We start from the raw sequence: 23,860 nt of genomic DNA on the forward strand, positions 1-23,860 counted from the left end.
AATAAAACCAAAAAATAATTTATTCACATATATTTATTTGAAGTATGGAACAACGTGACTAAATAAACATAAAAATATAGAGGATTGTATTGTTTCAATACCAATTAGTTAATTATATGTACTTTTAACGTAAATTAGTTAAGGTATAAGCATGACTTACAGTAATTTGTAAATAAACACACGTATTCGCAGACTTCAAGGACAGAAAACGGACACAGGGACATGAAAACGGGAGCCTTATACAAAAACCTGAAAACAGAAAAACAAATTTTTTTATACTAAAATTAACAATGTAAAAATATCAATAGGTATAAAATATAAATATACTGTTTAAAAAAGCGTCCATTATTCCCAAAGAGACCTGGCTTATAAATCAAAAAGAAGCAAAAAGAGACTTTTAGTCGGATAACATAATCAGATTATCAGTCCGATTTATTGCATTATTGACAATAAATCGCACATATTGGAGATAAATGATGTTGGCTATAGTTAAAAATGATCTTACCTTGCTGTAAATTGTTTCCATTTTCAAAAAAATCGCCGATCAAAGAGATTATAACACCATTTTCTTGCATCTAAAAAATGTAAAAACAGTGTTTATTTACTACCTATTTTTCATATACATGGGACATACCTACTACGGCAGAAACGTCATTTTCTCCAGGATTCTTCATGTAATATATATTTTATATACTTTATTACCTTTATAATTATAAATTTCAGCCGAAATATTAAATTGAACTTCCAAAACGAAACTAAACGGAATGAATTAAAATGGCGTCGAATATTTTCGACACAATTTTCGAATTTGTTCTAGAACAAATCTGAAGTTGTCTCTGAAACTGAAATCTGTCAATTATAAACTGTGAAGTTAGACAATAGTTAGACAAAAACAATGCTGTCCTTGTCTAGGCGGCCATACTTGTCGTGAGGAGAATGACAGGAATGACACTAATGACTGTTTCCAATTTTCCTATTTCACTGTCACCCCCCTGGTTATATTATCTTGATTTTATGGTTAAAACCGGTTAAAACAGAGGTTAGAGTCATTAGAATTAGTACAAATTAAGAATAATTTTTAATAAATGATTAGAAATGGATTTTATGAAATTTATTATTATATTTATTAGTTTAATAGTAAGTATTTGATTATATTAACAGTATTTTTAATAAGTGGGGAATGTCTGTTTTATAGGAAATCGCTATATGTGAATTTTCTACAGAAGATTGCTGGACTGTAGGATTTAATAAAGCAAATTTGCTTTGTTCGTCTTGTGATCAACTAACAAAGTTTGATTTGGACATCTTGAAGTAATACCTAGTAAGATATGTTTACACTATTTTCTAGTACTTACATATATTTTCAGAAATCATTGTAAAGAATGTTGTCGTCCAGACGAAACAAACTATACTGAAAAGAAATATGCTAAGGCAATTCTAGAAGTTTGCACTTGTAAGTTTGGAGCATATCCACAAATCCAAGCCTTTATAAAAAGCGACCGACCAGCTAAATTTCCCAATCTTCAGATTAAATATATTAGAGGTCTCGATCCAATTATTAAACTTTATGACAAGGATGGACATTTGCAAGAAACTGTTGCTATTGAAAAGTGGAATACAGATTCAGTAGAAGAATTTTTAAATACACATTTGGATAATGATGAAGATGATTACTTAAAAACAAATAGAATTTGATTTTTTAAATAACTCTTAACTTATTTTTAATAAATATGATTTAGAAATACATGTGTATTGTGTATGTACGGTGTATTTCTTAGACCTTCTGTAGGAATGAATGAGAATATGAAGTAGGGAATAGAATATTGAAGAGAAAGTGAATATAGTGGATATAACTGTAGCAAAAAGTAACGGCAGCAAAAAGCAAACTGTAACGGCAGCATAATATGTGAATGCACAGTCCGATTGCTGGAACGGAAACGCTACGTGTATCATAATGTGCATCGACTTTTACACTTGATTGTGCCTTACTTCTTTGATAATTTGGTCAATTACCTTGTGCCACCTGTGCCTGTGCATGTGATTTTAAATGCCTTGTTAAAACTCTTTGCACTAAAATTTTTGATACGGAATTCGCCGGAATAAACGTCTTTACTTTAGCTAACAATTAAACTAGGCATGAACTGTAATAATAATAATAAAACTAAGGCATAATTAAACTAGGCATGAACTATAATAATAAAATAAACTAGGTACTTCGTCTGACTCTGTCTGACTGATCTGACTTTATATCTGACTTTTGAATGAATTTTATGTATATTTTATGATTGAAAATCATGAAATTAAAGGACAACAAACGGCAACCTTGTTGGGTGCCCGAGTAGACCAGTGGGACGTAGATGCCAGTCACGATACCCACGAATAGCTAAATAGCCCCGTATAAATCCTCACTAGCTATTTATGTATTTCTGTTTCTAGATTTAAATATATTGGTCCGCTTAAATAAAACACGCCAATTAGTTCAGAATTGTTTAACCATTAATCTGTTTCCGGAAAAAATACATTTAAAATTAAAATCCAAGTTCTAATTTAAAAGAAGAAAATTTGTTCTAAACTATTGGCAACACTGAGGAATTTACAAACAAAACAGTTTTGAAGGCTTTTCGTTTAGTTCTGTGTTCTGTGGTTTAGTTATTTGTTATTTTCAGGCCGACAAGATTCGACAAGTGCAGTTTGATTTTGGGCAGTTCTCAAAGGCAAAGTTCATATTTATGTTTATGTGCCACATTTAGAAATGTAAGTTTTTTCTGTTATTCCTTTTTATTAATTTCTAATTGTTAAGATCTTTAAGTATCTTTGTGTTGCACTTAAAATAATTGCAATTTCTTGATGTCGTGTTTACATATTCTGTTGTTTGTTGTTTATAATTCTGAGAATTACGAGGGGAATTACATAAAATATACCGGTATTAGCAGCGTGTCGATTAGAATTTATTTTTAAATATCTGCATTGTATCTTCTTATGAAAATGATTGCTTTTAAGTAGCAAAGTTGCTAGGCATCTCATGGGCATCTCTAGCTTTTATAAATTAAAATTCTGTCATGATTCTATCAATAAAAATCTATCAAAGAAGGAAAACGAAATTATATCTATTACCATAAAAACGCGTTTTGATTTTTAGGACTAAAAATTCAACTATATTTTTATGTTTTTTTTTTAATTTTCTCTAAAACAGTCTGGAAATTTGGAAAAATATAAACGGGATTAATTATTTTAGAACAAGCAAAAAATTTTATGAAGATTATATTACCATAGAAACCAGGGGCGGATACAGGAATTTATTTTAGGGGAGGGGGTACAAATAAAAAGTAATGTAGAATATGCTTTTTAGAGCGCCATTTTTAATCCAAAGCCAAATATTCAAACCCAATCCATAGCCTTTAAGGTGAGCCCGGGCCCCATGGGCCCCCCTCTGTATCCGCCTCTAATAGAAACGATGATTTTTAAGATTTCGAAAAAAATCAACCAAATTTTCATGTTTTTTTCATTTTTTTTCAAAATGTCAGTAATAAAATAGTTTTTCCTCTTGTAAAGACAATCGGGGACATATGTAGGTACCTACTATACAGGGTCGCTGATATGTATGGAAACGGTCGATTATTGGGCAAAGTATACTAAGTCCCGCAAAAAGCTAAATACAAAAGTTATAGGGTTTTTAAATTCCTAACATCTTGTAATAAAATTTAGTATACGGGGTCGGTCATAAAGTCATGGCACCTCAAAGATTCATTTTTTTTAAATCAAACCTCCTGTATATAATTGGATATTTCAATTTTTACTACAAGTAAAACTTGTAATACACATAATGTACTGTTTCCGAGATATTGAGTTTTCGTTTTGAAATGTTAAACGAAAATTTTGTAATTTCCAGACTTGATATAATCTCATTTCATATGTACAGGGTGGTCGAAATTGGTCTGTTTTAACAGAGAAAACCTATTTCCTGACTAGATAGAGCAAAACCGACATAGATGTCATGGGCTCGATTTCTGAGACATTGATATTTTCACTGCCAACAGACATAGGGTTCTTTTTGATTTTTTTACCATTTTGAAAATTGCCCATAACATTTTTATTCCGCGGAATAATAAAATTCTGTAAAAACGTTCTCAAGGCACTTTTTTAAGCACAATTCAGTGGCGTAGTCAGTTTTTTTCTATGCTTGCTCTTTTTGTCAGAAATATTAGAAAATATGATTTTTCAAATGGTAATCATAGTTGGCTGTGAACTTAAAAAAATGTTGACGTTTAACCCTTTCCAACGATATAAAGTTATGTGTATTTATTTCTAAGAATGAGAGAAATATTAGGTTTTTTATCTTTGTATCGAAGCGGGCCTTGATTTTGTGTTGACCTAGTTGCCTAATTATTTTTTTTATCACAATTTAATATTCTAGATCATTATCTATCTGCATAATTAAATACTTTAAAAGGTAAATGAACATTCTATATTAGTATTACCATTTACAATTAAAAAGCCAGGGTTACAACTGCACTATTAAATGGAGAATTTAGAGAGAATTGGAATGGAACAAGGGATCCCATATCTTGGCCTGCTAGGTCCTGTGATGTAACTCCTTTCGACTTTTTTTATGGAGGAAATTAAAAGGCCTTTATACAGGGTCCGGCAATAGTGCGTTGGGCATCTGTAGTTCCTAGAATAAAAAACCTGACAATTTTGTTTAAGTGCAAACCTAAGAACTGTTTCTGCTTAGAACTGAAAGAAGAATTGAAATATGCAATAATATACAGGGGGTTCCGTTTAAAAAAATTAAATTTTGATGTGCCACGACTTTATGACCAACCCTGTATACTTAAATTTATTACTCGCCAATAGACATTTAAAAACCCTATAACTTTTATATTTAACTTTTTGCGGTACCTCGTATATTTTACTCCATAATCGACCGTTTCCATACATTTCAGCGACCCTGTATAAACGAGTATATCAAAAATATCATAAAGCATGGGATTAATATGGATAATATAATGGGCCATTGGAATGGTCTAAAGAGCCCATTCCTTAGACAAAATATGATTGACGGTTTATCATTATTTGGAGTTTATGCTATAAGGTGAAAATTATCTGAAAATTATTCGTGTAATAAATGTGCCTGCTTTCCTGCTTTCATATTTTTTTTGCTGTTATCTATGCATTATAAAAAATGAATATTTATTGTGAATCACCAAGCTTATCACTATCGCTCAGTTCTCAGAAGAGATTAATATGAATTATGAATGTTTGTCTGTTTTTCAATGCTCCATAAAAATATACTTTCGATTGCGCCTTTTGTATGTGAGTTTTATTTGAAATTCCTATAAGCAAGTGTATTATTTTAAGAATTTGTATTTACAAATTGTTCAATCTCACGCAAAAGTTAACAGATAAGAATATTCGTAGAAGTTGAGCGTGAGTCATGTGAGATAAGCAAGTGTCGGGTAAAGCGGGTGTGTTGCCGAAGAAAATACATATTATATTTCAGAAACCTGCCTAAGGGCTCGAACACACTGACGACCAGGTCGCACCGGCCAGGCCGCAGCTACCTCTAAAGCCCCGTTCTCAGAACTGCGCCGTGTCGCTGGCTACACAATTTGACATTTCAAACAACCAGTGAGAGCTGTACTAAATTTAAAATTGACATCTGTTTGAATTTTGTACAAATCTCATTGGTCCTTTTGACGTGTCGCCCGCGACACGACGTCGTTCTTAGAACGGGGCTTAAAACCATTAAATCAAATGATATAGCGCACACTAACGTTCTGGCCGTCCGTTGGTCGTTGCGACGCGACCAGAAGACTGCACGGAAATATTTTTTGCCGCTTGTTGCCGGTTTTCTTCCAAATTAATAATTTTTCAGATGAAATCCCTCAAATTCAAGGCACGATATTTTATTTTCTATAAGATATAGTGTTTTAGTGTAGTTTCTGCACACGTGCAGAAAATCCAAAGAAATAGTATACAGACTGGATCAAAGGTAAACTTAAATCTAATCCCTTTTTTTTATCAAGGGTCGATTCTAGTAAAAACTCAAAACATTTTTATATGACATACCCACTCTATTTATGGTTGGTATGATACCTGTTATTATACCTTTGAGTTTCGATGTTAAAAAATAAAAAAAATAATATTTAAAGTTTTTCTACAACCACTTGTTTTTTTTATTAAATTAGTTTTTTTAGTTGTATTGTAGTCATGTACAAGGAGGACAACTGTATTTTAAATATTATATTTAATTTAACGTTTTTCAAACAGGGTTCATTAGACTATATTTCTACTAGGTACATTATTTTGAAAAAAAAATTAAGAAAGTAACTTAAACATTCATAAAAATATAAGTAATTACTGTTGTAGGTTCTTCGTTATATTGTAAACATTGAAATAACTGGAAGCCAAACCCTCTACCTGCTTATATTTAGAGCCAGTGTCTGACGATCTTTTTTTACGATGGCCCTAATATGTTTACTTCTAAAGTCGATAAGGGCGCCATATCAGTAGAAAAAAGAAACAGAATATCTCCTTTTTTGTCGGTCGCGCGTACACAATACTTTTTGTTTGTTGTGAATAGCAACTTCGCTTTTTAGTTAACTCGGATATTTTAACATTTGAAACAATATTTTCTAATTGGTAAAACGTAAAAAATCGTTAGATTTGACAACTCTGTAGAAATTGATCGTTCATTTGGCCGCAGCTAAAAATGGAATACATCCGGCCAGCCGACGGCCAGGTCGTTGCGACCTGGTCGTCAGTGAGTTAGAGCCCTAAAGCTTAGCCCGATCCTGTCGTGTTAACCCACACCCAAAATTCGAAACAAACGTGCTTTGATTAAGGCTTCATTAAGGTTTGCAGAGCTTCAGCATTTGCCATAAAATAGCGAGCAATTTGTTACAAAACCGTATAATTTATATATCTCTGTAATCACAAAACTTCAATCTGTTTCCGTATTGTAACGGAATTTTAAATTATGCAGGGCCGGATCTACCTAAGGGCTGTTTGGGCTGCAGCCCAGGGCCCCGAGGTTAAAAGGGGCCCCCAGACCCCGCTAAAAACAATAGACCCATAGGTGGGAACTGTTGAATCGTGAAATAAAATTAAAATTCACGTTAAAAAGTTTAAGCCAGACCAGATGGTTTTGCCACTATGATGCTGTCAAAGCCTTAAAAATAATTATGATGACATTATAAAAATTTTCGAAAGTTTCAGCGAAAATGAGATTGAGAAAGTTGATTTCCGGAAAGAGGCACGAAATTTATTCAATAAAATGGCGAAACTCGAGACTGCAATTTTGATTATTTTTTGGGAAGAACTTTTGCAGAGATTTCATTTAGTTAATAAAAAAATACGCCTGGTTTAGACATTTGTGAAGGCAACAAGTTAATTGTGTCATTAAAAGACTTTGTGAACAACATACGATACCGATCAAATCAAAAGCTAAAAGAATACGAAGAGAAAGCTAAAAATTAAGTACTAGTGTGGGGATAGACTACAATGACGTAAACAAGAGACGCATTATTCCAAAATTTTCAGATAAGTCTACAGGTGAATTCTCAGTATACGGCGCGGCGCAGAAAGAAGAAAGATTTAAAAGAGACGCGTTAAACGTTACTTTGGATAAGCTGATTATGGATTTAAATAAAAGGAGCCAAGTCTATGAGACATAAATACAGCAAAAAATTCAAATTTTTAATGGATTTGCAAGACAAAAATATCGAAAACATAGATTTGGAAATTGCACGTCATATTATTGATTACTATCCCGATGACGTAGACGAGCATTTAGTGAATGAGTGCATTCAATTAAAATCGTCTTACACCTCTTGCAGTGATATTTTTATGCTCATGTATGAAAATAAACTTATTGACGTGTTCCCTAACTGCTATACCATTATAAAGATTTTTTTTGAAGATCATTGCCAATCACTAGGTAGCTGTGAAGCAGAACGCTTCTTCTCCAAGTTGTCCTATGTAGAAAATAAATATAGGACAACAATGTCGAACCATCGACTAAATAATTTATCACTTCTTTCCATAAACTGTGATCTAACAAAAGACTTGCAATGTGATGGCCAAATAACTGTCAATTTCTGTGACTGCAACCTATCAATTTCTCTTACTAATTCATAATAAATAAATAAAATTGTTTTATTGTTTTTTTTATTTTCTTATATGTATATCACTATTTCGGTTTCTCTCTCACCCAAAGGTTGCCTGGAAGAGATTGCTACCACAGCAATAAGTCGCCTTTTGTACAACTAATACTTGCGTAGATTTAAGTAACATTTATGGTTTTTTTTTGTGCAATAAAGAATATATAATAATAATATATCATTATAGAAACAGTTTTTTGACATGGCTATTAGTTGAGTACTTAGGTAGGGCCCTAAGTAGTTTCAGCCCAGGGCCCCACAAATTCACAATCCGCCCCTGAAATTATGTCTTCATTTTCGAGAAAATTTAGTCCAAACAAAGATTATTTTGTTGATGTTTGACCATCAATATCTTAAAAATAAAGAAGTTGTCTAAAAATGTGCTACAATACGGATATAGTATAATGGGTATAATCCTTTATCTTTAATTTCCTTCTTTATTTCTGTAAAAATACTTAGCCAGTTGTACATAAAACGTTAAATGCCGAACGCTTATGTTGCTACTTTTTCGGACTAGTGAAATGGACTCTTAAGTCGTATGAAATATTGTTGTTGAGAAATATTAGAAAATAGAAACAATGCGACAAGGGTGTGCACCATTGACTTTGTACAGAGTCTTTCTTTCCCATCCTAAGGTTTGGACCTCTGCACAGTCGTTCCCCTTAATTAGCTGCGCGGTCATAACTGTTAGATATCTAGATATAGCTTGACTGCACCTTTTTTAATAGAAATTGATAACAAATGCTAAATAAATGTATATAAAAAACTTTTGACCCAGTTCGTGTGATTTGCATTTTAAGTTCTAACTATTCGGAAAGGTATACAGATTATGTTTGCACATAGGGTGGGTGAAATTCGACGCTTTTAAATGGAAACACCCTTTTCTATAGCAGATAGACGAAAACTAATGTCGGTGTCTGGGGCTCAATTTTCATCAAAAACATGATGGTGAAAACCCCACATCAATATCTGTTACCGTTTCGAAGTTACGGGGTGTTTTTCAAAAATGTGCATTTTTAACACATTGCTCTAACTTTTTTGCTATGGAAAATTTTGTATTTCTATGAAAATATTTTCAAAGCACCTTTTTACGTAGAATTTAATGGTATAAGTATAATTTTTTTTAAATTAATAATTTAAGAATTATCAACAGAAAATTTGATTTTTTATATGAGACACCCTGTATATTTTTAATTTATTGAAAAGACTTTAAAATTACCTTTTCAAAAATATAACACACTTGATATTTTGCTCGATTCCTCTTCGAGATATAGAGTATATAAAAATTCACCGGCTTTAAATAAGTAGGCTTTGCACGGCACCGGCTGTAATGCAAAAAAATTCTAGCTGTGAGCATCAATTAAAACGAAAATAATATTTGCTATGAGAGATGCAGAATTTTATAACAATTTAAAATATATTTAACCAACATCAACACATATAAACTATATCCCATAACAATAAAAATAAATAGCAAACCAAGACATGAGATTTTGCGACAGGTGTTCGACATATCGACCGTCTTTTGTTATGGACAGACGGTGCAGTTTTTGAACATTTCTCGCGGAATTCATTAATTCAGTGGGGGTGAAAGATACCCTCTCATAACTGCTAAGTATTTCTAATTCTTGTCTAGATTATACGGAAGAATAAGGAACCTTTATTCTTCCGCAAATATATCCATAGGATTAGATCCATGGGCACTAAGTCAGGCGGCCTCGACGGCCAACGGCTGGGATCTTGGTTAGCTATTCAATTATTCTTGAAATTGGCTGCAAAAATTTGCTGATATCTTCAGCGTTCAGAGGCGGTGCGTCGTCTTGCTGGAAAAATATGTTTTCGAGTTCCATTAAGGGCATATCATCAATGAGGGGTCCAAAGCCTACTAGTTAAAAGTGGCGAACTTTTAAAAACTCTGTATTTCGAAGGGGATTATAACAAAATATCAAGTGTGCTATATTTTTGGAGAGGTAATTTTAAATTCTTTTAAGTTAATTAAAAATATAGAGGGTGTCCTAAATAAAAAATCAATTTTTCTGTTGATAACTCTTAAATTTAATTAATTTTTAAAAAATTATACTTAAACCATAAAATTCTACGTAAAAAGGTGCTTTGGAAATGTTTTCATAGAAATACAAAATTTTCCATAGCAAAAAAGTTACAGCGATTTGTTAAAAATACACATTTTTGAAAAACACCCCGTAACTCCGAAACGGTAACAGATATTGATGTGCGGTTTTCACCATCATGTTTTTGATGAAAATTGAGCTCCAGACACCGATATTAGTTTTCGTCTATCTCCTATAGAAAAGGGTATTTCCATTTAAAAGCGTCGAATTTGACCCACCCTGTACATGTTTTTTCATATTGAAGAGGTCAAATTTATTTTAAATGTTGAAAAAATAAAAGAGACAGTTGTTTCATTTTATAAATACAATTTGATTGTCAATTGATATACAGTGTGTCCACGAAATAAGTTGACACGAAGAGGAAAAAATAAGTTACTTTTGTTTTAAGACAAAAAGTCAATCTTTAACCACCCGGTATAAGATCCGGCGACAATTCGCGGCAGCCAGTGGCAATTAATTTATATGCAATATTCTTTAAGCAACAAGTATTATCATGCCGTTTAAGAGGATTTGAAAGGGAAAGTAGTTAAAGGTCTTAAAGAGTGACAAGCAAAAATTCAAAAATACTATTTTTGTTGCCTTCAAATAAATTGCCATAAACTAATATTACTTAGGTTTTATTAAGTGAAAAAAAGAAAAATCAGTTCTTTTTACCTTCTTTTCGAACGTCCATTACAGGAAAGGCAACAGCTTTTATCAATTTTAATAAAATAAGTAATTAATTGGCGTTATCTGAAAACTGTATATGTCAGCTTGATACCAGTAGCAAAAATGGGACATTTCTAATAAACAAAAGCGCTACACTAGGCTTACTGATTTTGTTATTTATTATGTATCGTTTATAGGGGAATATAAGAAAAGTATTAGCAACAGTTTTATGCAAACATTTTGAAATTAATATTTCTAAGTAATGACCTATCTGGGAACCACTGTGCTCTGTATCGACATCTGGTATTTCTTCTCTAGAGGGTGCGATCACTACGTCACAACATCTGTTGCTTAAGTGCCTTTGTTGGAGATGATAACATATTAAAATTTTAAGAATCTGAATATTAATTATTGGGGCAAAGTTGCGCTTTAGGATGTTCACCAAGATGCCATCAAAAAAGTTTTAAAAATTTCAAGGATTGCTGAGTTTTTTGGAAAAAAGGATTTTTTTGAAAATCAATTTTATTTTTTAACGCCAGGAAAAACTTTTTAGAAAATCAAAAAACTAATTGCACATTCTCATGGCTACTTTATTAGGGCTATCTGATAGTATTTTTATATTTTCTAATTAGCTGATAATATAATTTGTGAGATAGAGAGGCCAACTTAATTTTTTTAAATACGGACCTGCATTTTTTATTTCAAGTTTTGAAAGAACTCGGTCTCCTGAATACAATGATATGCCACACTTGATACTTTTTTTTTGTTTTAGGTACCGTAAGAATAACAAAACTATTTCATTATTATTTAAAATACTTTCAAGTCGGACTCTGTTTTTTTTTTAAATTAATTAATCTGATTATATTCATCTCAACAATATGGATCAGCGCTAATTAACATTGAATAAGGAAAATCTAGCCAACTGAAAGATTCAAATAAATAATATCCAGGTCAGCAATTTGAAAATATTATTTTTAACTTTTTTTATTGTGAATTTGAAATCTCCAATCTCCGTGTACGATCTAATAATATGCATAATATTAATCGTAGTTATTATAAATAAATCAACTTCTACAAACTAGTTTCCAATGCTCTACAGGGTCGAAAGGGTTATCACCGTCCGTAATGCACAAAAATGTATTTTTCGTTCAATCTGGTTTATAGCTCTTTAAACATACCTTTTTCTTATAGGTATTTCCGAATGCATTCTGTGCTCTTTATTGTAAATGTTGAAATGTATTGATATCACTTTTAAAAATGACGTCAAGTAATGCCCAATAATTTTATATTATTTTATTGCATTTGATTTTCCGTATTCAATGTTGTACCCCACGTCATTGTTAAGTTTGAAAGCTTATCAATATTGTAACGATGAATAGATTAAATATTTAAAAAACCAGAGTCGGACTTGAAATTAGTTGTTATTGTGTTATTAGATGTCCGTTTAGTGTGTTATTAAATGTCCGAAACAAAAAAAAAATAAGTGTGGCATATCATTGTACTCAGGAGACCGAGGTCTTTCAAAATCTGAAATAAAAAATGCAGGTCCGTATTTAAAAAAATCAAGTTGGCCTCTGTATCCCACAAATTATCAGATAATTTAAAAATCTAAAATTGCTATCAGTTAGCCCTAATTAAGTGGCTATGAGAATGTGCAATTAGTTTTTTGATTTTCTAAAAAGTAACGACAGGAAAAAATAAAATTGATTTTCAAAAAAATCCGTTTTTTCCCAAAAAACTCAGCAATCCTTGAAATTTTCAAAACTTTTTTGATGGCATCTTGGTGAACATCCCAAGGCGCAACTTTGCCCCAATTTAACCATCTTCGTATCTCTTACGGTTTCCGAGATACCAATGCTCGTACCTCGAATTTGTAGCACCCTGTATATGTATTTTAAGAAGAATTCGGCTATACAATTTAAGGGGTATTTTAAACGTATGTTGTTAGTACTAAAGCTGTTTTTAAAGGTTCTGCATAATCGAATCCGAAGAAAATGTGAGCTAGACATAAGTGAACAGCAAATGGGATTTCGCGAGGGACTGGGGACGAGAGAAGCCCTGTTTGCGCTATCGGTGCTTTTGCAGAAGTGCAGAGATCAACGAAAGGACGTACACCTATGCTTCATAGACTACACGAAGGCATTCGACTGCGTCAACCACAGGGAATTGCTGAGCATCCTTGAAAGAAGAGGCCTGGATACCCAAGACCTGAAAATTATCCAAAAGCTATACGAACAACAAGTAGCGACAGTAAAACTACAGGACACTGAAACAACAGCAATACCTATCAAGCGTGGAGTTAGGCAAGGATGCGTATTGAGCCCTATGCTCTTCAATATGTACTCCGAACTAATATTTCGAAATGCGCTTGAGGGATCAGAAGACGGCATAAAAGTGAATGGCAGGCTGATTAACAACATGAGATATGCTGATGATACCGTCGTTATTGCAGACACCACTGAGGGCCTGCAAAGACTTCTTGATAGACTGTCCTCGGTGGGCGACTCAATGGGTCTCAGGATAAATACAAACAAAACAAAAGTCATGGTGATAAATAGAGATGCAAGACAGGCAACGGAGGTAGTCGTAGGTGGGACACCAATAGCAAGAGTCTCAAAGTTTAGATATTTGGGCAGTTGGATTAGTGAAGACCTAAACCCAGACATTGAGATCAGAGCTCGAATTGAGATGGCTAGATCAAACTTCCTAAAATTGCGGAACCTACTGTGCGATAAACGTCTCAACATCCATATAAAAGACAACTTCGTCAAGTGCTACGTACTTTCCACACTTCTCTACGGGGTTGAGTCGTGGACACTCAAAGTAAGCGCAATGAATAAGTTGGAAGCATTTGAGATGTGGGTATATCGTAGAATGCTGAGAATACCATGGACTGACCGTGTCTCGAATGAACGAGTTCTAAACCAAATGAACAAGGACCGAGAACTCCTCGACATAATAAAAAAGAGGAAAGCAGCCTATTTGGGCCATATCATGAGACATAGCAAGTATGAATTCCTTCAGCTCATCATCGAGGGTAAAATTGAGGGAAAGCGCGGACCCGTACGACGGCAATGCTCCTGGCTGAAGAACATCAGAGATTGGACAGGCCTGGACTCACATACTTCGCTGAGAAGAGCGAAAAATAGAGAGGAATTTGCCATGGTTGTTGCCGATCTTCACTGAATGGAGAAGGCACTTTAAGAAGAAGAAGAAGTTGTTAGTACAGGGTGTCCCACTGAGAATAGCTTTCGGCTGTATCTCGCCGATAAGTATTAGTCGTAGGGCCTGCGGAAAAAATATTTATAACTAAAGAAGCTATAGAACGGAATTTTCAAGTTTGTAGAACGGCCGCTACTAGGAGACGCAACAGCTATAAAAAATAAATAAATGGAGTTTTTACACAATTTTGTCTAGATAAGGGGTGCTGTAAATAATAACTTCATATTCTTCAGTAAATTTTGATAATTTTTTGTTAGAACTATTTTCCCCTATCTGATAAAATAAACTGGTGGGGGAAGGATAAATCTGTTTTTTATTTAAATATTAATAACTTCGGTCCGAATGAAGAGAATCCAACATATGGGGACTCGTTTAAAAGATCGTTTCTTACTGTATATTATACTATATCTATATTTTGGTTTAATCAATGCAATCGCCACCACACAAAAGATAAGTATTATTATTTATATGGTCTCCAAGATAAAACACTATGCATTTTGGGTCGTAGCAGTTCAAATCACTATACAAAATGCAGATACATTTATATAAAGTGAGTTAGTATTTTGCTTTATTAGGAGTAAAAATAACACTTTTTGTAGTGATGCTGTATGTTTGGTTGGAGGCACAAAAAGTCATATTTACTCCGAATAGAACACGCTATTTTTTTTCAAACGTCACAAATAAGTTTTTAAACAATTTCAAACGTTCCAAATAATATAAAAAAAAATTAATAGTAATACCTTGTATGTAATTATACACACACCGGAAAAATCTAGGGATATCATTTTATTAAAGTTAAAAATAAATGTTTTGAATAAACAACCACATATTTGTTGACCGATTCTTTCTACTTCGATTGAAACGAAGTAGTCACACTAGTTATTTCTAAATTTGGGATATTTGCAGAAGTGTTTGTGCATTTTTTGTCAAATGTATAAAAAGTACCTAGCATCAATCGTTCGAATTTAACCTGTACTGGCTATGTTTTTATGATAACTGGCCAGAATTCATTCAAATAACTCTGTTTAGTATTAAACGACATTATGGAGCGTAGACATCTTAACAGAGATGAAATGCTAAGGGGGCCATGGGTATGCTTGAAGCTGGAATGCGCCAAATCGACGTAGGTAGAGCATTAAATACAACGCAAAGTGTAATATCGCGATTAAGTGCACGCTACCGTGAAAGTGGTGATGTTGCTGGAATGTTATGTTACTGCGAAAGGGCACACAGGGCGACATCGCATTACTACCTCTCAGCAAGATCATTTTTTTACAATTAAATGCTCGACGCCGACCGACTCTTACAGCACCAGAGCTAAGTTTAATTCTCCAGGAAACACATAATGTAACCGTTAGTCCTGACACTGTTCGCAATAGGGGGACTGTATGATGAGTTATGATTCAAGAAAGGGGGACACAATGGATCTGTAAGGTCGAAGTGATTAACCCCCCTCCCACTCATTCTAAATTCTAAAAAAAAACCGTTAGTCCTGACACTGTTCGCAATAGATTAAGAGAGGTCAACTTAAGAAGCAGACGCCCCTGGTGAGCTCAACCCTTAACGAGAGGAAATCGAGAGGTACGATATTTGTGGGCTCAAGATCATGTTCAGTGGTCGAATGAACACTGGGTCAATGTTCTCTTCACGGATGGTTCACGCTTTGGAATTCATCCGGATTCGAGACGGCTTAGGATATGGAGAGAACCAGGAAATCTTATTCGGTTGGATCATGTTCAGGAAGTGCACCCTTATCAAGGTGGAACAGTTATGGTCTGGGGAGGAGTCCAGTTAGGCCGAAAAACCGATCTCGTTTTTCTTGAAAGGTTTCTAACAGGAATCACATATCGTGATTTAATTCTTGAGCCTGTCGTGTTACCATATGCCAATGATTTTGGGAGAAACTTCATTCTCATGCCGGCCAATGCACGGCCTCATACAGCCAGAGTGGTAAGTGAGTTTATCAATGCTCATCAATTAAACATCTTACCCTGGCCGACACAATCTCCTGACCTCAACCCCATCGAGCACGTATGGGACGCGGTCCAAAGAAGAATTTTGAGTATGGGTATGCCTCGTGAAACTCGTAGGGATCTGGTTCAGGCCGTGAATGCAGCGTGGCAGGCTGTACCTCAAGAAGAGATTGACAACCTGATCAGGAGCATGGAGAGACGATGTAGGGCTGTAATGAACAGTAGAGGAGGCCATACCCTTTATTAAGTAAAAATGGTTTTATCGTTTTTTTTAATTCACAGTTTAGAATAAAAAAAATGGTATATTTTTCTGAATTCAATAAATATCAATATAAATTTGGAAATTTCGGCAAATTTCGCATTTTTATTTCCAGTACGTTCTGTAAACTATTTGTTTATTTTAATTTTATTATATCAGAAATGCAAATAATAAAATTACTGACGATGACTGGATAAAATTGTAATATCCCTAGCCCTAGACTTTTCCGGTGTGTGTATATCGAAAAACTATGGTTGCACTTAATAGTAGATTATTTTCTTTTATCTATGGGTTACACTCGTTGAATTTGACACTTTTTTGTCAGTTTAATAATATAATAGGTTGTAATAGGTATTTCGTACTTTTCTGCTTAGGAGTAAAAGCGCTTTACTTTTATGCCTAGGCGCTAAAATTACTTTTATATATTTATGATTTATGAATATATAAAATGCGTTCGCCTTATACCGTTGCCCCTTTGTTCCTACTTCATAGTAGTACCGTGTGATCGAAAAAAAAAACGGCGTCAGCGATGGCTATGAAATGAAGATCGCATTCATTTTATATGTAAATTTATATGGGAGATGTCATCGATCGTCATTATAATTAAATTTATATGGGAGATATCCATAGGGTATTTTATTACATTTTTTCTCAATGTTTTTGATAACAAAATTTATCAATTTGTCACTGCATGTATCCATAATTTTGCTATAGTTGTGTTAATTTTTAATGGTTATGTTTGGTAGATAATTGTCCTATTAAATTTATTATTTCCGTTAGTAACGAATTCACGCGATAACATCCTTTTATTCAACATGTCGAACAGCTGCAATAAAAGGCAATATGGAGTTGCATATTGAGTGTATATGTATATTATGAGTCACTCGCCACTCAATTACATTCCAGCGATGATTAACAAAAGTAAAATTATATTTTTTGGGATTCCCAATAGAAGAGGCCATCACATCCCTTGCCTCCTATATTGTACTCAAAAGTATATATACAGGGTGTCTGAGGCTAAAGTTACATTAGAACTTTCAAGAGAACTATACTCTGTTTTTTTTTCTCAGGTAAGATTTCGACAGACGATGACAGAAAAAAAGCAGATGACTTCCATACCAATCCATTTATTTCACTAAAAAAAGTTTCTAATATTTTTTAAGTTAACTATGGATGGGTTTATAAATAAATACGTCATGCGTTGTCTCTTGTTGTTTTAACCAGTTTTATTGGTTTATTTCAGAAATGACAAATCATATTTCAATATTATTGGTTTGACGCAACGATGAACGACAAACGGACTCTTATGTGTATGAACTCGACTTAAGATTTTTGAGTTATCAAACTCTTGCCAAATTATAGGTTATAATTTTGTGTCAAATTATGTCAAATAGAAATGATAAATATTTTGAAATTTGCATTTTGGACTGTGTTGTTACTTGTGATTCGTGTTTTTTAAAATTAAGTGGAGGAAAACTCGAGGGAAAATGTTGACCCAGACCATAGTTTACAGTTAATATTCGGTGCACAGAGGCCGCCAGAGAATATGGCCAGAGAGTTGTATTAGTCACAAATAAAGTTGTATACCATCTCGTACATGGTACCAAAAACTGGAGTATCTGTAAAATAACATCACACGATAGGTAAATAATACATTTTAGTACTGGAGAAAAAAATTAAGATTAAAGTTAATTAACCAAGATTAGATTTTTTCAGTATCATACAGTTTTTTTTTCACAATATTTTGAAGTAATCACTTGTCACTCAAAATTTAAATATATTAATTATGCCTTCCAATTCTACCAACTTATTTCTTTGTAAAATAAAATAAACTCCTTTGACATTAAAATGACAGACACATCTATCACTGTCAAGGATTTTGTCGTTGGACAGACTATAATTCGACTAGTTTTACTAGTTCTGAAATATTTGGCCAAATTTTTTTTTGGAAATATCTACTAATGAAATATCTATAGCCATATGTATCTGTAAGCCAGATTATATCTAATATCGTGTATTCCTCACATTTTTGTATAATTTTTTGTTTATATTTGGTAAATACAGTTTTAGATGCACTTTACTTTTGGAATATATAGTAGTATATCTACAATACTATATCATATGATCGACAAAAAACGGCGTCAAACACGGGCAAAATAGCACACTTATACAGGGTGTCCCAGAAATAAGTGCAGATATTTTAACTGGTAGGCCCCAGAAACTCGCCTATGAGGATTTTTTTTGCAAAAATATTTGTAGAAAATTTTATATTTTTCATGTCATTTTCCGGGAAATTTTAAAAAACTTTTTAGTGCCACTTGTTTATTTACCTGAAATTTCTCTACGTTTATCTAAACCTTGCAGCGTTGCCACCTCCTACATTATAAAATTGGCACACAAAAAATTACGAGTATTAATTCTAATCATATACACGATGGACACAACTCTAGTTCCAAAAAATTATTTTTAATGGAATTTTAGCTACACCATTTAAAAGTCATTTTTACTCAATATAAGATTAAATTACAACCTTCTTAAGACGAACTAGAGTACGGATCAAGCAAGTGAAGTCTAGGGCTTGACCTCGCCAAAATAATTATCGATTGTCTTTCCCTAGCCGTCTTTGACGCCGTTTTTTTCGATTCAGATTAGGAAATGTTTAATCATTGTACTAGTATGATGTTTTCTTACCTATTTTATATTAAGTATATTTTTAAAGATAACAGATTTAACTTGTTATGTTTGATCTGTAATGGAAGTTCTCAAGTATGCTAAATAAAAGGATCTCATTCATCATTTTAACGTCAGGTGTGGGATAAATATTTAATTATTATTACTTTTTTCTTTACTTTTTATACTACTCGTATGTAGTTGTAATACTACTATATTTTCAGTTTTTAATAATCTTATCTTGTTTGTAGTTCTACCAATTTCTACCTCCTATTATCCTTGTAATAACAAAACTAGAATAAATGTATTGTATGTATTAAAGTGATTAATATAATATATTATACTGTAGGTCTAATAATAGTCTGGGGATAATAATTGCATGACCTTGGCTTTGTCTGTCCGTAATATATGTTATCAAACAGCAATACTTATACAATTACTGTTATATTAATTATATTTATAGTACAGTATGGACCGAGTTTTAAGACAGCTTGTCGTTAAAAGTTCGTATTTTGTCTTAAAAACTGACTGAAATTCGAGTATTAAAGTTGTATTAGAGTTGTTTATTAACATATTCTTATTACAGTTGAGGGTTGGAACCTTTGGTGTTACACAGCAAAATAAAACAAGTCAATCACCACAATAAACCAAAACACTTTTACTTTTACACTGGACGCGCGTTTCGCTAACCATGTTAGCATCATCAGCAGATGATTATAAACTATTATTAAAGGTCTGATAAATTATCATCAATTGTCGTTTGAGTGCTCAATGTGATGCCCTTTTTTTCGATCGTCTAGTTTTAGAACCAGCAATTTAATTTTGCTCTAGAAAAGTTCATTCTGAATATAAATTGCAGTAAATATCCGAACTAACATCCGCTGATTAGTGGTTTGGGAGCTTGAGTTAAAAATAACTTATTTTTACATTGTACATACGAAATCCAAATAATATACTGTTTGTGGTATTCGCGTGTATGCATTTATTGATTTTTAAGCAGTTAAAAATTTATCGAATAAGAGAAATTGTACCATAAAAAAACAAATAAAAAGCCGAATGTTATGGTGTCAAAGTTTTCAGAATCATTAAACCTTTATTAATTAGACAAGAAAAGATAGGACAGTGAGACAAAGAAATAAAGTTTTAGTCAAAGATAGTCGGCAGTGTCTCGCAAAATAAAGGAACCATTTCCAAACTATTTCCAAAGATTAGTTGACCAATTTATCTAGTTTTATTTCACTAATAATATTTCTAACAATTTATATACGTGCGATATATTTATGCGTCCCAAGCCTAAGCTCAAGTAACTTAAGTATGTGTCCTCTTATCTGATTTATGGGAATTGGTTTATTTGGATTTATGAAGGATTCTCAGAAACGATTATGGGACAAAGAGGTTAACGATAGCTTTGCGAATATTCATCTACTTAGAAACCATAAACACCATAATTAATTGATTAACTCAGTTTAGCCAAAGTTTATTTGTGTCGGCAGAGTGGTTGTGGCTTGTGGCTGTGAGAATAATAAGACGCAATTACTATAGAGTGAGTATAGTCTGTCCAACGAGAAGATCCTGGACAGTGATAGATGTGTCTGTCATTTTAATTTCAAAGTAGTTTATTTTATTTTACAAAGAAATAAGTTGGTACAACTGGAACGCATAGCAGGAAATGAATATATATGTATTTAAAATTTGACTGACAAGTAACTTCAAAATATTGTGAAAAAAAACGGTATAAAACTGAAAAAATGTACTCGAGTTATTTTATTTAATAAAAAACGGTATGCGTTAATACAAAGCAAACAAAAACAAGACAACACATACCAAAAAATATAAAAAAGAACTATTTCTTACTTTCAAGCTTTATGAAACTTCCCGCATTTATGATTATATTTATCAATATAACTTATGTACAAATACAAATTTGTAATATTCCACAGGAATAAATAAAACAACATAAATAAAACAAACTACTTTATTAAGAAAAACACTTACCAAATTTTATACCTCACAGGTTGATTAATTAACTTTAATCTTAATTTTTTTTAAACCAGTACCTTTTGACATTATTTTTCTGCAGTACTAAAATCCATTATTTACCTATCGTGTGATGTCGATATTTTACAGCTACTCCAGTTTTTAGTATGTGTTTAGTATGGTCCTTGTACTATATTCGAGATGCACTTATCAACGACGAGATGGTATACGAACTTTATTGATAGTAACTTTATTGGTGTATCTGTATAAGACTTTCTGCCTGGGCAGCGAGTATTAACCATAAACTGTGCTCTGGGTTCTACAGTTAATTTTCACTCGATTTTTCCTCCACTTGACTTCAAAAGACACAAAACACACGTAATAACACACGAATCAAAATGCATCATCTTCCAAAACAGGGGTATTTGACAAAAGTTGTCACAAAATTATAACCTATAATTTGGCAAGACTTTGACAAACGTCAAAAATCTAAAGGAAGGCGAGTTCATACGCATCGGCGTCCGTTTGTCGTTCATCGTTCCGTCAAACCAATAAAATTGAATACGATCTGTCATTTTTGAAATAAACCAATAAAACTGGTTAAAAACAACAAGTGACGACGCAAGACGAATTTATATTTAAACCCATCCATAGTTAACTTAAAAATTATTAGAAACTTTTTTTAGTAAAATAAATAGATTGGTATGGGTCGTCATCTGCTTTTCTTTTGTCATCGTCTGTCGAAATCTTACCTGAGAAAAAAAACAGAGTATAGTGTGAGTACATCACATTAATTGTCTCATTTCATTGATCAAAATTTACAGGGAATATTTAGCTAAATACAGAAATATGTATTATTAATACAATGGAAGTAGGGTTCTGGTTTCTCGACCTTTTTTACTTCTCGACGCACGAGAATTCTCGAGTATCTCGAGAAATTTTGAAATTTTCAATAAAACACGATGATATTTTTAAATTTTTGCTTTATTAGAACTAAAGTACTATTTGCTATGCATGGGTACACTAAAATAACTTTGTCAAAACCTTCTCTAATTTATTGATATATTCGTATATCTGTACAGGGTGGACCATTTTGGTTGTTTATAGGGTATCTAGGGAACCGTAAGAAATATTCAAATTTTGATACTGCAGTCTCGGATACTTTTTTTGAAAAAATCACAATGCCGCAAACGGATCGTGGCTATCTTGATCGGTTTCGAAGCTACAGAGGGATTCTCAAATTTTGTACTTTTTGAAGATGTTCGTTTGTTTGTTATTCTAAAGGTACTTTTCTGTGTAGAATGCAGTGGCGTAGTCAGACTTTTTGCGAAAAAAATATTTTTTTAGATATTAACTATACTTTTGTTTTTTTAAATAGAACCCCCTGTATATTTTTAAATTTCCTGATTCAGCTTGGCATGGGCTTCTCGAAAATATATAATACTCTATATTTATTTTCACTATTAACCTCAACATTTCAAATTTTTCTTAAAATATCCAGTTAGTATAGTGGGCCGCGCCGAGTAACAAAGTAAACGGTTGCCATGGTGATCGGCACATACCTTTGATAGATGCGTGACATTTCATTTCAACAGATTGAAGTGTGTGTATTTTAAATAATAAAAAAATGAGTAAATTTGAAAATTTTGAGAAATATAATATGTTAGAATGTTATATTGAGTCTAACAAACATAAGAAAATGGCAGCTGATTTATATTTTGAGCGGTATTTTGAGCGCGAGCAACCAAACCCAGCCATTTTTAAAAGGTCAGAAAATAGTTTAATCCTAGCCACCTAGGTCCTGATATCACTCTCTTAGACTCCTTTCTCTGGGGCTTTCTACAAAAGGAAATTTATCGAAATGCAAATTTATTAGAAGAGTTACAAGATAGTTTTGTTGTGGCTTTGCAAAGTGTAACCAACATACACATTCGAAATGCTGTTAGAGGCGGCGGCGCGGCGGCTGTTGTATTAAAATATGTTCTTTTGTTTCTGTCACAATTATTTTTTATTTGCTTCGTATTTTTCGAATTTATTTAATTGCTAATACATGGATTAATTTGAAAGTAGATATTCGCTTGTCCTTTAATACTCGGCATGACCTACCAAGAGGAAAGTCGATATTTTTAAATAAATTGGAATTTTAAAGTTAATAGTGGAAATAAATACCTAGTATTATATATTTTCGAGAAGCCCATGGCAAACTGAATCAGGAAATTTAAAAATATACAGGGGGTTGTATTTACAAAAACATAAGTATAGTTAATATCTAAAAAAATATTTTTTCGAAAAGTCTGATTACGCCACTGCATTCTACACAGAAAAGTGCCTTTAGAATGTTTAATTCATTTTTGCCTAGTTGTTGAAATAAACAAACTATCGAACATCTTCAAAAAGTACAAAATTTGAGAATCCCCCTGTAGCTTTAAAACCGATCAAGATAGCCACGATCCGTTTGCGGCATTGTGATTCTTTCAAAAAAAGAACCCGAGACTGCAGTATCAAAATTTGAATATTTCTCACGGTTTCCTAGATACCCTATAGAAACAACCAAAATGGTCCACCCTGTACACTATGCCAAGCTAATTCAGAATGTCCTTATCACAGAATATACTAACGAAAAAGAAGCCCAAGTTCCTTGTAATAAATCGGTTCCATTTTCGTAGCGCCATCTCTCGACATACATTATAGGTTAGCCAAATGGGTGCGGGGCCGGGGGGTATTGTAAAATACACTTTTATTTTAATTATTTTTATTCGCTATTTACCATTTTTATTTTTAAAATATATGTGAAACAATCACATAATATGTTTTAAAATG

At 32.8% G+C, this 23,860-nt stretch overlaps 2 protein-coding genes across 3 annotated transcripts in view; both read left to right on the forward strand.

Annotated features, from left to right (window-relative positions):
• Nucleotides 1–983: 983 nt before the first annotated feature.
• Nucleotides 984–1,759, forward strand: LOC115879861 (selenoprotein F). Its single transcript, XM_030896879.1, has 3 exons — nt 984–1,137; nt 1,196–1,311; nt 1,368–1,759. Exons 1-3 carry the CDS (start codon nt 1,096–1,098, stop codon nt 1,693–1,695), a joined length of 486 nt encoding a protein of 161 aa, XP_030752739.1. The 5' UTR covers nt 984–1,095; the 3' UTR covers nt 1,696–1,759.
• Nucleotides 1,760–2,609: 850 nt separating this feature from the next.
• The window catches only part of LOC115879843 (choline transporter-like protein 1), an 86,875-nt gene continuing 65,624 nt past the window's right edge, over nt 2,610–23,860 (forward strand). Inside the window, exon 1 of one of the 2 annotated variants that reach the window (XM_030896838.1) lies at nt 2,610–2,754. The gene's annotated coding sequence lies outside the window, so the exon portion shown is untranslated. Of the gene's footprint in view, nt 2,755–20,587; nt 20,607–23,860 lie in introns of those variants that run through there. The other variant, XM_030896839.1, reaches the window with a different exon arrangement.

This window comes from Sitophilus oryzae, unplaced genomic scaffold (genome assembly GCF_002938485.1).
Source record: "Sitophilus oryzae breed Bouriz unplaced genomic scaffold, Soryzae_2.0 scaffold_158_pilon_pilon, whole genome shotgun sequence".
Taxonomy (NCBI): domain Eukaryota; kingdom Metazoa; phylum Arthropoda; class Insecta; order Coleoptera; family Curculionidae; genus Sitophilus; species Sitophilus oryzae.